General features: G+C 38.3%; 1 protein-coding gene and 1 pseudogene across 1 annotated transcript; both read right to left on the reverse strand.

The window, feature by feature from the left end:
- Positions 1-500: 500 nt before the first annotated feature.
- Positions 501-1439, reverse strand: LOC149837667 (UDP-glycosyltransferase 83A1 pseudogene; annotated as a pseudogene).
- A 1491-nt stretch (positions 1440-2930) lies between these two features.
- LOC149837668 (UDP-glycosyltransferase 83A1-like) lies at positions 2931-3982 on the reverse strand. Its single transcript, XM_090008090.1, has 2 exons — positions 3496-3982; positions 2931-3097 (listed from the first exon to the last, which is right to left on the reverse strand). The coding sequence occupies exons 1-2, from the start codon at positions 3980-3982 to the stop codon at positions 2931-2933; spliced, it is 654 nt and encodes a 217-aa protein (XP_089864216.1).
- Positions 3983-14211: the final 10229 nt, after the last annotated feature.

Below are 14211 nucleotides of genomic sequence, written 5' to 3' on the forward strand. Positions count from 1 at the left end.
AATGAGAGATTGTGTAGGGATTTGTGCCACCCCAGCTTTATTATAAGAAAAAGAAAAGAAAGAAAGGATAAGGTACGGCAAATAAAATCTCATTAATTAAGAGAGAGAAAGTTTCAAATGAAAAGCACTTTGTCCCTCTGAAGCTGTGTAGGACGGTTTATGACTCTTTAGGAGCTACTCTTATTTCTATATAGAAAAAGCGGTAGCTCTGCCATGGCTTAAATTCAACATGTTTTCACTGACTATATCGCACTTTGTTTATTATATAAACAAAGAGAGAAAAAGCTATCTAAGGAAAGGTAAATAAAATGCCTTAGAAAGTTTCAAATGAAAAGCACTTTGTCCTTTTGAATTTGTTGTGAGTAACGACGTGACATAAAGCCCGAAAGAGAGACATCCCCAGCAAAGTTTGAACAGTAAAACGACAATTTCTTATTGGTTGAAATAAGACATTATGACTCAAGAAAATGTTTCTCAAATTTTCAAAATAACAATCCTCTCTAAATTATCGGTTCCCCCTTCATGGTGTTGACAAAAGTTTCAAGATTCTTAAAACAAACACCACCCTTAATCAGAGCCTTCCACTCCTTGTTTCTCAACTCCAAAACCCTTTCCCTTATTCCGTCATCGTTCATCAATTCTACCAATTTCTCCTTGATTTCTTCTTTTCTGACAATTCCATCATTGTCCTTCTGCAATTCCAGCCCTACTTTCCAATGCTCAACTACGTAGGTCTGGTTTTGAAACTGGTCTGCAAAGTAAGGCCAACACAACAAGGGGACTCCATTGCTTAGCCCTTCGATGGTGGAGTTCCAGCCACAATGAGTTAAGAAAGAAGCTATAGATGCGTGTGAGAGAACTTCCTTTTGTGGGCACCACCCCACAATGTGCCCGCGCTCGGCCACACGGTCCAGGAACCCATCTGGGTACACTGCAGCAGACTGGTTCATGAGGGTTGGTCTTGAAACCCAAAGGAATGGTTTGCCAGTGAGCTCGAGCCCAAGTGAGAGCCAATCAATTTGGCGTTGATTGAGCATTGTGGTGCTCCCCAATGAGACGTAGATGACTGACCCAGCTGGGTGTCGATCGAGCCAGTCAAGGCAACTCAAGTCTTCTTGCCAAAACGAGGATGGTTGGTGCTTGGGGTGGTTAGCTGAGACAAGAGGGCCTACTGGTACAACATTTCCGATGATCTCGAACGCCGACAACTTGAGTTCTGGAAATGAGTTGCAGAGTATGTGATCTAGGCCTTCCATTGCATCAACGCACTTCGAGAGGTACTTGAATAAGCTCTCCTGTTGTTTGGTGTCTCCAAAGGAAACCCAGCATAGGTGAGCTGGGTTCATGTCTGGCACTCTCTCAGACAGATGGATCAATTTGTCGTCCTTTTGAAAACCTGACTCCACCAAAAGAATGGTTCCATAAATTGTCATTGACATTCAGCGAAGACTGGTACAAACTTTGAAGGTCATAACATTGGGATATTCAGCAGTGTCTAAACCGACTCAAAATCAAGCTCATTAACGTTGATATGGCCCTGTTTAGAAAGTAGTAGCTGAGATGGGAACTGGCATTTCAGGTGGTAGCTGTTAATTCCATGCTTTAGTGTAAATACAATGCCACTTAGTATCCTAAATGCATTAACTCTCATCCCAGCTACCAGCTTTCAAACAGCCACTTTGACCAACTTTTTGCCAAATCAATGCATCAACTCCTATCTCAGTTCTTAGATTCCAAACAGGAATGATTTAGGCTCCTTATATAGGAAGAAAGAAAAATAAATCAAAAGGGAATTAGGCGTGTTCTTTTAGGCTGCATTTCATGAACTCAGATTTGAGATCCAAGGGATCTCCACCGGAACCAACATTTCATGAAATTTTTTCTCGATATTTATATTTTAAATAAAATTTTTAAATTTTTTATTATTATTTGCGATGGATTTGCGATGGATTAGCGATGGATATTATCCGTCATTAATTAGTATCGTTCTTTAATTTAGCGATGGATTAGAGACAGATATTTATCCGTCGCAAAAGTGAATCGGCCGATGTTTTGCGATGAATTTTAATCCATTGCAATTCCGTCGCTACAATAGTGATAGAATCAACAACAGATTCGTATATCGCAAAACCAAATCTCTTCATACTAACGACGGCCTTGCGACAAATCATGGTATTCGTTAATTCATTGCAAATTAGGAACGGAACTAACGACAAAAAGTGTTTGTCACTAATTAGCTATTAAAAAATTGTGATAAAAGTTATCCATCGCTAAACTAAACAACAATGAATTGACGACGGATTGCGACTGTCGCTAATCGACAGATTTCTTATAGTATAAGGCTTTGGGAGAATTTTACACTATTGGTGAATCAAAGGGTGGGCCACACCCCCTTACCCATATATCGATGGATTTTGACGACAGATGAGGTGCAATCCACTACAAGAAAATCGTGGATTTGTGACAGACGATATCCATCGCTAATTCATCGCTAAACTGTTTAGTGATGAATTAGCGATGGATAGCACCCATCATAAATTTTTTGTTGTTAATTAGTGACAAAACTTATCTGTCGTTATTTCTTTCGCTAATTTGCGACAGATTAGCGATGGACATGATCCGTCATTAGTCTGTCGCTAAATAAGGAGCACAAATTTTGTTTTGCGACGGACATTATCCGTCACTAAATTTTTTTTTTAAAAAAAAATGCTCCCTGTCGAGTGGTATTCCGACAGCAATAAGCCGGACTTGTACCACACCCGACAGGCATTGCTCAAGGTCTTAGACCCGAGCGGACCGGCCAGCCACTGCGGGGTCTTCTGCATAGAACCGGCGTGCTCTCCGGCATCGCCGTCCTCCGATATCAGCCTTGTCGTCCTCCGTGAAACTTTTGTCCAGCGGCCGCTCTGCCTCGTCGTCGTTCTCTGATATCATCCCTTCCGCTTTTTTGCTTCCCTTTTCCCTGCCACTTGGCCAGGGATGCCTTGATATGCTTCGCCGACGATGGTCGAGAAAATGGCCACCGGAAGAACCTTTACAGCGTCAATGACCTCGTCGACGATGGCGTTAACCCGGCCGCAGCGAACTGCTTTGCGCCCTCCATGAAGAAGTCGGTTTAAATCGAGCGTCAGAGAGGTCAGTTTAAATTTTGAACGGGGAAAGAGAGAAAATTTTGCACTCTAGATGGGTCGGTTTAAATCGAAAATTAGCGACAGATTTAGTGAGGGAATTTTTTCGTCCTTAATCCATCACTAAAATGTTTTTCCTGTATTGAGAATTAGCGACAAAAAACTGTCATCGCTAATCCGTTACAAAATAACGACGAAAAAAATTTGTCGCAAATTTTCACTTTGAGTGTGCCGCTCTGCTGTTGGGCACCACAACTGACAGGCTGTCAGCCAAAGATGGAGGGCGACCATGTGTAGCAGCACAATGGGATTTCACCTGATCCGCCCTCGTGGGTCTCTGTGATCGATCGATAGCTTACGGACTTACCGTTTTGATCTATGACTCCAGTGGAGATTAGCATGGGGATGTTGAAGACGATGGCTAGTAGCCAGGCTGAGGTTGGCCAGAAGGCAGCTTTCCCAAGGTTGAGCTTCTTGGCGACATCCAGAAGCCACGCCATGACCCCATCAGCAATTACAAATGTAATCTTCTCATCTTCCTTCTCATTGATCTTCACTATGATCTCCTCCAGGAAACTTGGCATCGTACGCTGCATCGCGTCGCACAACCTACGGAAGTCCGTGTGATCATCATCATGGGCTAAGCCATCAGGGATGGTCACCAAGCGGATTCTTCCACCAGAGTCACTGACAAAGTTTTCAGGCAACGCTGCCATCACTCGTGCATGTATGAACTCGGTGTTAACGAAGGTGACAAGAACGCCATGGCTTGCTAGGTGATGCGAGAGCTCCATGAGAGGTGCGACGTGGCCTTGCGCAGGAAGTGGGATGACTAAAGCATGTGGTCTACCCATTGTAGGATCCCCTTCAACTTTTTTTTTTTTTTCAAAGAAGGATCCCCTTCAACTTTTTTTTTTTTCAAAGAAGGATCCCCTTTAACTTGTCCCAGCAAAAGTTTTGGAGTTGAGGAATTATTTATGCTCTCTCTCTCTCTCTCTCTCTCTCTCTCTCTCTCGGAAGGTGAAAAAACAAAGAGAGTGGATCACAAATGGTGGTGTCTTTACTCAAGTGCGCACGCTTCCTTACTACTCCCGAGTGAGTATCAGGTCCAAGCAGCGTCGCTCATCATGGAAACGAACGACACCCAACACCTATCAAAAGCACCTCACTTTGGTCAATTCTCAGTCGTACATTTATCCTTAGATGATGCCGTTCATCTAGGAAGTGAACTTCATCAAAAAAAAAATTTGAGGGCCATCTATGTAAAAACCTACTGTTTGAACCTCACTTTGTAGAATCCCAATGGTATGTGGTTGTATAATGGTAGGGTCCAACTAACCCAGCTTTCTCTGCTGAAAAAAAAAAAGAAAATGAAAAAAAAAATACTACTTTTTCGATTCCCTTTCCTTGTGCCAACCAATCAAAATCGTTTTCAATCAGCCCTCAAGTCATCCTTATCTTTATACACATCTGTGTGAAGGATTTTTTTTGGTTATTTGAAGGATTTTTATTTTGTTATTAGAAAAATTAAATGTTGACAAACAACAAATGCAATCCAAGGGCGATTATTACTGAATCGTCCACGCTGAATCTATCTATAAAGTCAGATTTGATCAAAACAACTTTCATCATAAGATTTAAGAGGCCTGCAAAAATGGATAATGACTGAAACCCAACTCCCACCAATGACATTTGTATGCTAACGCTCAGTCATAATTCTAACAGTATCTGTTTTTCTCTCATATGGGCCATCAAATCAATCCCAAAAGCAAAAGCAAATTTAAAATGATAAATTTGGCAGCCAATCGCTCTTGCAAATCATCATTCATGGCGTGGGTAAGATAATGAAGAGTCACCGATGGGGGCTTCGCTTGTGTGGCAAGAGCAGTGCCCGCCTTGTGTTGGGACGGACGATTCAAGTTGGTATGGTTGTATTCTGGTACGGGTCTGCCTAACCCCAGCTTTCTCTGTCTAAAAAAATGTTATCAGTATCGAAACTATCGGCCCTGTATCGACCAATACGCATTGCATTGGCAGATATGCTGCAAGCTTGAATCACCTATTTTTTAATAAAATGTAAAAAAAGAATATACCAAAAAAAATTGACACGAGACCTACATCTAGGGCTGTCAATGAGTCGGTTTGTATCGTGCATATGATCCAATCCCAACCCGAATATTTGGGCATGGGCAAAAAGGCGCTGACCGGAATAGCATTCAAGTCAACTCGAACCCAACCTGGGCAATATGCAGATCGGGTTTGGGTTGTGATTTTGCCAAGTACCCAAACTGATCTGTTTTTTTTTCTCAGATATCCGACCTGACTCGAGTGTTTTATATGTATTTTGACAAGTGATGTCTGATATGCCTGTTGGCACATGGTTGCAGGTAACTACTTGGGAGAGAGCAAGCTGATGGATCGTATGAATGGTACTGAATATGTTCCTACTTACGAAGATAAAGATGGTGATTGGATGCTTGTGGGTGATGTTCCTTGGAAGTAAGTTCCTACTTACTGAATATGTTCCTACTTACCTTCAATCTCTTCTTTTTCTTCGGCAGTGATTTTATCCTTATATACCTTTACCAATTCCAGCGATCAACTAGGTGGGCAGCATAGTTACGAACAACACTGAACGTAAGCTACGTAATCCGTTCATCCACATTATAAAATCTTAGAATCATTGTCCATTAGTTAGTACTCTCTCTCTCTCTCTCTCATCCTATTTCATAACATCATGCAGATGATCTTAGCCATTCAACTGATGCGTCTAGATGGCTAGGATTAGTCAAATTCTAGTGAGAACGTGGACTAATTCTAACCTTCAGTTGGGCGAATACCAACTATGTTTGATGAATTAATCGTATAAGGGAATCCTTCCCTCCCGGCCTTTTTCTCCGTAAAATCTCTTAGCACAATGTTCTTTTTTTTAGAAAGACAAACTAGGGTTAGACAGACCTCTACCAGTTTTTGAACTTGCAACGTCTAAACACAAGGTGACGTGCACTAGCTACTCCTACCAGACAAGCGGAGACCCCTAACACAATATTCATGCACAGGTCTAGGCATCGTTGTCGGTGGCTGGGCGAGTACCATAACTGCATCTGCTCTCTAAAAACGAATCATGCATTTTCTCTGTATCTCTCATGTACCGGTGACAGTAGGCAACGTAATGGAACTGCTTACCTAATTTGATTATTTCAAGTGCCGCCGTTTGAAAAGAAATGTTATTTTCAATGGTCCATGCAGCAAGGCCTGCATTATTGCACCCTCCAGTATGTGATGGTCTCCTCAATCATCCACCTATCAAAACAACTAGCCCTACATCAAAGAATCACAAATCGTGAATCACATGCCGACAAGAAGAACAATAGTACTTGTGAACACGCTAAACTAGCCGTTATATATTCTGCTTCAGTTGTTGAGAGTGACACTGAATTCTGCTTTTTACTAAACCAAGAGACTAAGGAATTTACTAAGAAATGACAAGTTCCGCTAGTACTCTTGCGATCAGATTTACTTCCTACAAAATTTGCATCACTATATGAAACTAAATCAAAGGAATATGATTTTGGGTAAAACAAACCAAAATCTGAAGTATCTTTCAAATAAAGAAGAATTTGTTTTACTACGGTTAAATGAGATTCCTTTGGATTAGCTTGAAATCTTCCACACAAACAAACACTAAACATTATATCAGGTCGACTAGTAGTTAAGTATAATAGAAATCCAATCATACCTCTGTAGAGCTTAGTATCTACATTTTTACCATTTTCATCTTTATCAAGAGAAGTAGTTGTACTCATAGGATTTCTTCTTGATTTCGATGAGTCCATCCCAAATCTCTTGAGAAGTTCTTTTATATACTTAGCTTGATTGATGAAGATTCTTTCTTCAGTTTCCTTTATTTGAAGTCCAAGGAAGTAGTTTAATTCGCCCATCAAGCTCATTTTAAACTCTTCCTGCATAGCTTTAGCAAATTCTTTGCAAAGAGAATCATTAGTAGAACCAAATATTATGTCATCAACATAAATTTGCACAATAAGAATATTTGAATTAAGATTTTTAATAAATAAAGTGGAGTCTACCCGACCAATGGAAAAACCAAATTGTTCTAGAAAATTTTGTAGTCTTTCATACCATGCTCTTGGTGCTTGTTTAAGTCCGTACAAAGCTCTTTTTAATTTATAGACTTTTTCTGGATATTTCTCATTTTCAAAGCCTGGAGGTTGCTCTACATAAACTTCTTCATTGACGTGTCCATTTAAGAATGCACTCTTAACATCAATTTGATATAACTTAAAGTTCATGTAACTAGCAAAAGAAAGCATCATTCGAATTGACTCCAGTCGAGCCACCGGTGCATAGGTTTCATCAAAATCTATGCCTTCTTCTTGATTATAGCCTTGTGCTACTAGTCTTGCTTTGTTTTGAATGACTTCGCCATTTTCGTCCAGCTTATTTTGGAAGACCCATCTTGTTCCAATTACTAGATGATCCTTTGGTCTATCAACTAGATCTCAAACATCATTCCTAGTAAATTGTTTAAGTTCTTCATACATGGCCAAAAGCCAAAATTCATCATCACAAGCCTCATTGATATTCATTGGTTCTATTTTAGATATGAAAGCAATATTTGCAATATATTTTTCTAATTGCCTTCTTGTTTGGACACCACTCTTTATTTCTCCAATAACTTGTTCATTTGGATGATTGAGAACTTCTTTCCAAACTGGTTGAAGAGGAACATTTTCTTGAGAAGTACTCTCTATCAAAGGTTCTTCTTGAAGTATTACTTCTTCTCCTTCGCTTAGAGGTATAACCTGCTCATAATTCTCATCAAATGCAACATGTAAAGATTCTTAAATGCAAGATGTTCTTTTATTAAAAACACGATAAGCTTTACTTCTAGAAGAATATCCAAGAAATATTGATTCATCTAATTTTGAATCAAACTTATCAAGATTATCTTTGGTATTTAACAAGAAGCATTTACTACCAAAAATTTTGAAATATGAGATCTTTGGTATACGATCACAATACAATTCAAAACATGTTTTATGTAAGATTGGTCGAATAAGAACACGGTTTAAAACATAACATGCAGTAGGATCGAGGCAACGAGCACTAGAGGGGGGGGTGAATAGTGCTTTTAAATATTGTCTGCGGAATATTGACGGATTTTGCATTTTGCAAAGCAATCACACAAAGAACACAATAATTTATCCTGGTTCGGTCTTTTCCGACCTACATCCAGTCCCTAAGCAAAACCCGCTTGAGATTTCCACTATCAACCTGGTGTAACTACAAGATCATACAGACCAAATCCGGTCCCACTTTCAGTAACAAACCTACTGAAAGCAAACAACTCCTTTAAACCAAGGAGTCCTGCCTTTTACAGAAAATTGAAATAAGTAACAACTTACAATACAACCTATGAGCCCTTCTTATGAATGCAAATGAGATGCAATTGGCTTTTTGAGGTTGTTGAAATACTCTACTCACGAATTCACTATCTCTCAAAGGAATTTGAGTGAAAAACTGAAGTGAAAAAGATCACGTGAGTGAGAAAATGAATATGAGTGAAAAGCAAAGAGTAATTGATTCAATATTGATTGAATTGCAGTGCTTTTGAGTGTAAAATGCACTCATATTTATAGTTGAAATATTTCATACCTTGAGGGTATGAAAGGGTGTCAAAACAGTCAATTTTGAACGATCAAAACGTTTGAAAAATAAAAAGGCACGCCTTTTCAAAGTTTCAGAAAAAACGACAAAATTAGTCGACTGAAATAGTAGTTAGTCGACTAATAATTAGCTATTAGTAGACTGACAGTTATCGTCGGTCGACTAATCTGTTAATCGAGCCGTTTGAAAATTTGAAGTTTTGAAACTTAGTCGACTAGAGAAAAAGTTAGTCGACTGATAATATCATCAGTAGACTAAAAAACCTTTCAGTTGACTGCTGCTAAACTTTTCTGAAAATATATGTTCTGTCCGGTCGACTGATAAAATCATTAGTCAACTGCTGCTAAATTTCCAGAAAATGCATGTACAATTGCAATATAATGTGACAGATCATTTATTGAATGTTCTGCTAATGTCAGTAGAACATCCACAAAAAAAGGTGTCTGAATACTCAGCAAAGAGCTCTAAGAGAACATCAACTGGCTGCGAGATGAATTTGCAAAAGGAAACACTATTAGTTATACATTTACGTATGTCATGGTTATGTATATTAAAATGTGCATATTTGTTGTAAATAGACTATATACAATTTTGTCATGTATATTCAAAACAATGCAACAACCAATACTAAACGCACGTCATCAACCCTTATTTCATGGTATATCGGTTCTCTTATATGTTTATTTTCTTTTTTGATTTACTCTTGTTGCTTCGTGTTTTCACCTTACTATTATCACTGTTTCGTTCAACATATTTTCATCCGTTGACTGCCATATGCCATTGGATTTCAAGATGGATTACAATGTTGGGATAACGATGATCATTGCAGAGACTTTTGGTCAAGTGAAAAGGTAAGTAAAGAAACCTGTTGTCCAAGGTTTGTGAGGCATAACAGTCGTAACATGATTTCTACTATCGATTTGTAAGATATTATATCGATTTAAGATATTGTTTTGATTCTTAATATCGATTTGTATGTTGATTCTTAATATTGATTTTTAAGCTATCAATCGAAATTTCTATATCGATTTGTAAGATATTTTATCATCAATTTACAGATATTGATTCCTATATTATGGTGATTGTCTAAATATTGAGTCTTATACGTGATGAATTTACGAAAACAACTATGGTGCTATAACTCATTGGACTTTCATACTGGTATAGAACATGACATTATACATTTAGTAAGTTTCTATCTATAAGTGTATCATATCTTGTATGGTAGCCCAGAATTTACTTGCTTCTGCATTAACCACAGGTGGGATTCCTCAAAGATGTCTTGGGTGTCGACATTAGCTAGTGAAGGTTTCACTGCGCACTCGATGCTCATTTACAAAATAATGGCGTCGATTCTGGTATATTTGTAATAAAGTATATTGAAGCAATATACAATGGACAAAAACCTGATTTCAACATTGTATGCTCTACACTTAAACATGTTTTATTATCCTATATTATTGGGGACTGAAATTCTATATTGGTCTCACATTACCTTTTTGTTGCAAGATGATATACCTCGATTTCATACAGAACCATGCAAAAAATTAATGGAGTTTCTAATTACGAAAGAGAAAAAAAATCAGACGGCAAGAATACCCAGAAGGCAATTGTGAACACCCCAAATTTTTCAATTTTTTTTTTGTAAAAATGACCTTTTTGCCCTTGACTCCATTTTCTGAGAAAACCAAAGCTATATTTCAATCGTTCTTCAGATTCTCTGGATTAAATCTCACATTGATATATTCAAAATCAATTCCGGATCCGAATCCAATGCTTTAAATACATACTTTTTCAGAATCCGGATCCAAACGCATTTTCTAAAGAAATAGCTTTTAATTCTCAGAAAAACTCCCTTTTGTAAATATTTTACAAAAATACCAAAAAAATTAGTTTTAACCCTTGATTTCTCGTAAAACTCTAGAATTTTATTCTAAAAATACAAAAAAATTGAAAAATAACACAAAAACCAATTTTTTTTTGGAAAAACTACAAGAAAACGAGTGATTTTCGAACTTTTGAAATCTTTTTAAGACAATTTTTCTCAAAACCTCACATTCAAACCATTTTTCAAAAATTTCCTAAAAAGGGGGCCTTCTTTTGAGAAATTGGAAAAACCACAAACGGCCGCAGGCTCGCTTCTCCTCTCCGCCCTCGATCTTCAACAGCCATCTTCGCTCTCCTCCCTCAATCTTCAACCATCTCCCCCTCTGGAGCCTTCCACGCCCTCCTTAAAAAGAGACCTCGGTCTTCTTTGAGGGGCATCGATTTTTTTGGCCATCCATCAATTTCATCCGCTTCTTCTCCTTCCTCTCTACGATCAATCATTCACCCCTCTAATCCTCTGCTCCTTTATTTTTTTTTTCTGAAGGAAGTCCTACAGCCGAGCGTCGTTCCTTTCTTCCTTCCTTCAAAATCCCTGCAGCAATCAGGTAAGTAGTCATCCTCTTCCCCCTTTTCTTGATGTTCTGTAAAGCATTTATTGTTTTTTACGTTGTTTTAAGTTTCCTTCTTTATCTTTTACGCTTTACTCCCGACTTGCTGTTTTTTTTTTTCTCCCCATTTTCGCACCATCGATGATGTTGAGTTGCCTGTGCAATCTCAACTCATCTCTGTGCAACAGTAAAAGGCATGAATTATTCCAACAATTTATTTCTGTAATTGTAAATTTTCCTTTGCTTTGAATTCCTCATCTTCTTTTATCTTGCATTTCTTCGTTGTGTTTGCTTTTCACAATGTATATTCTCACAACATATTTTTATGATCTTTGAGAACTTATTTGCCTCATGTACAAGCCAAAGTCGTCGATCTCTTCTGCGATGGGTGCCTTTCGGGTTTATATTTTTGCGAAGTGGTGTTTCAAGCGGATTACCCACCTGCGCGATCCTTGTTCCCAGTGACAATGTTCCTGCGATATTATCCTAAACGCATGTTTATACTCCTTTGTAACAGAGATGCACGATTTTGTCCCTGGATTTCAATCATGTGGTATGCCTGGACCACTATGTAGCAATTATTTTCGTTATGTCTTGTATCTTAGATTCTCTCTTTAATCTTCTCGTTCAGCATATTGTTCCCTTTACTATTCACCTGCATAGCTTAACAGATACCTTCGTTGTAATTTTGTTTATGCCAAGATATCATCGGTTTCATATCTGATTCGTGTTCTCTTAAATTTGTAGCATATTGATTAAACAAACAGCATGCGATATTATCATCCATTAATTCATTAGTGTTTGCATCTTGTTGATGCCCTTCCTTTATCTATTTGTCATTATATCTAAGTCTGGTACCTCAGCCATATTCTGCATTTGTCAATACTACATTAAGGTCAACCTGTGTGATTTGAATTCTTCTGGTAGAAATCTGTATGCCGGGCTGGGTTGAGTTTGATATTTGTCGATATTACTCAAAATGGGTTCTGTCAACATATGCTTCCCCAAGCAATGTATCTCATTTGTCACTACTGTGAATCTGGATTCATCATCAACATTAGAGGCCTCAGTTTTATCAATACCAACTGTAATAGACATAGGCAGCATTTTCTGCAAAAAGAAAAAAAAAGAAGGGGAAAATTGACGGGAGGGGTGCCAAGGTGAAAATCCAATATATTTGCATCTTTGGCTCTTGAAATCACATAGAAGTTCTCGAGAAATAACAGGTTCAAGAGAATTGAGCCATTTGATGCAGAATCTCTTTCTTCTACGAAAAAAACAAAATGGTATGGTATTTGTTTGATTGATCAGCCCATGAAAACAATTTATTAGAAAATTCCTCTTTGGTATTAGAGTATTTAATTCTATCTTAATAAAACTATCAGTCATGAAATATTTATCCAGAATAGATTGTATATTTTTTTTTCAAAGTTCTTGTGTTACTCTCGGTAAAATGGGGGTTGATTGACTGACTGATTTATTCTGCTCTATAGAATCTCGATCTGAAAAGCAATTTCAGGTGACTAGCAGCGCAGGGTCTGCAAATTTCATCCATCATTTTGATTCAGTAGCTAATGTAAGGATAAAAGTTGTTGTATTATAGAGTTTTAAGGTTTTAGTATCCATATATTTTAGTGTTTGGGATCTCTTTCTCTTTTATGATCAGGTCTATACTTTCTATTAACATGAAATTATTTGAAGTTTCATTAAGATTGTGCCACTTTTACAGATTTTACTCAACAGCACCCTTGTCGCTTACAGCAGTGCTACCCCCTGCTGTAGTCTACTAACTGGCCCCTGTGTTGCACCTCTGTAACATCCAGCATCTGTTAGGTCTACAGCAACTCGCAGCACCAACCTTCAACTCACCTTCATCACTTCTTATGATATCATCACAGCACTATCAATATCTCCACTTTCACTTCCCATTCATCTTCCACCTGCAAAAAAAAAAAAGAAATCATACAATACCCATAGATAATACACCATTGCATCAGCTATAGCAATACCCACGCTCAGCTCCAACCGACTGCTGCCCAGAGCCAACGCCTATTACTTTCTCTGTGCTCATGGCGCAGTGTCCACCACACTGGTTTACCTTCAGTCACCCTATTCTGTGTCTACACTTTCACAATGGCCATCATCCCTTTATATACACAAGCACCTTACCTTCCAGCTTAAACTCCATCTTATCTGCCAGCGTGAATGAAAAAGTACCTGAATGTAGGAAATATGGCTTGGATTGCCAGGTAATGTGGTATTTACAGGATGCAAGTTTTGTTTACCTGCACATCACTGTCACTGTCACTATTCCAGTCATGGCATCACATGTATTTCACATATCCCAGTCTGGTCAATATGCATCAATTCATGATTCAATCTGGGGAGGATTCAGTGGTTCAAGTTCTGAATGTCATAAAGAAATGAGGTGGGTAAGGATGAAAGAAGTCGATAACATAAAAATCAGTTTCAGCAGGTATATTGCCAGGGTGTTGTGATAGCATGTTGTATTTGGCAATGCCTTCTAAACCTCTGCCACCTATATCCTTACCTTTCTTGTATTGAGTTATAAAAAGCAGACACTAGATCTTTTCACTATTTACTACTGTAAATTTCTGAAGCACCCCTCATTGCCATACACCCACTATGAACTACTCCTCGTTTCACAACATATATTCATTGTACAATGCCTCATTTTGCAAGTCCTCCATTTCCTAGTATCCTTGATAGTGCATATCACCTGCGTTTTACAGTATTTTCTGCAAACTGTTTTCAAATCACCATGTTCCATCTATTGAAGGCCTTCAAATCACCTGTCGCTATTGCGGCCATGTCCAGTTAGCCTCTACAATTCCCAGCACTGCAAATGTCACTCAGCAACCTACCTGTCATCTGTAGCAATGTTTGTTGCAATTCACCCCTGTTGTATCTACTCACCACACTCTCACAGTATCACCAGC

This window comes from Nuphar pumila, chromosome 5 (genome assembly GCF_984573655.1).
Source record: "Nuphar pumila chromosome 5, dmNupPumi1.hap1.1, whole genome shotgun sequence".
Classification (NCBI taxonomy): Eukaryota; Viridiplantae; Streptophyta; class Magnoliopsida; order Nymphaeales; family Nymphaeaceae; genus Nuphar; species Nuphar pumila.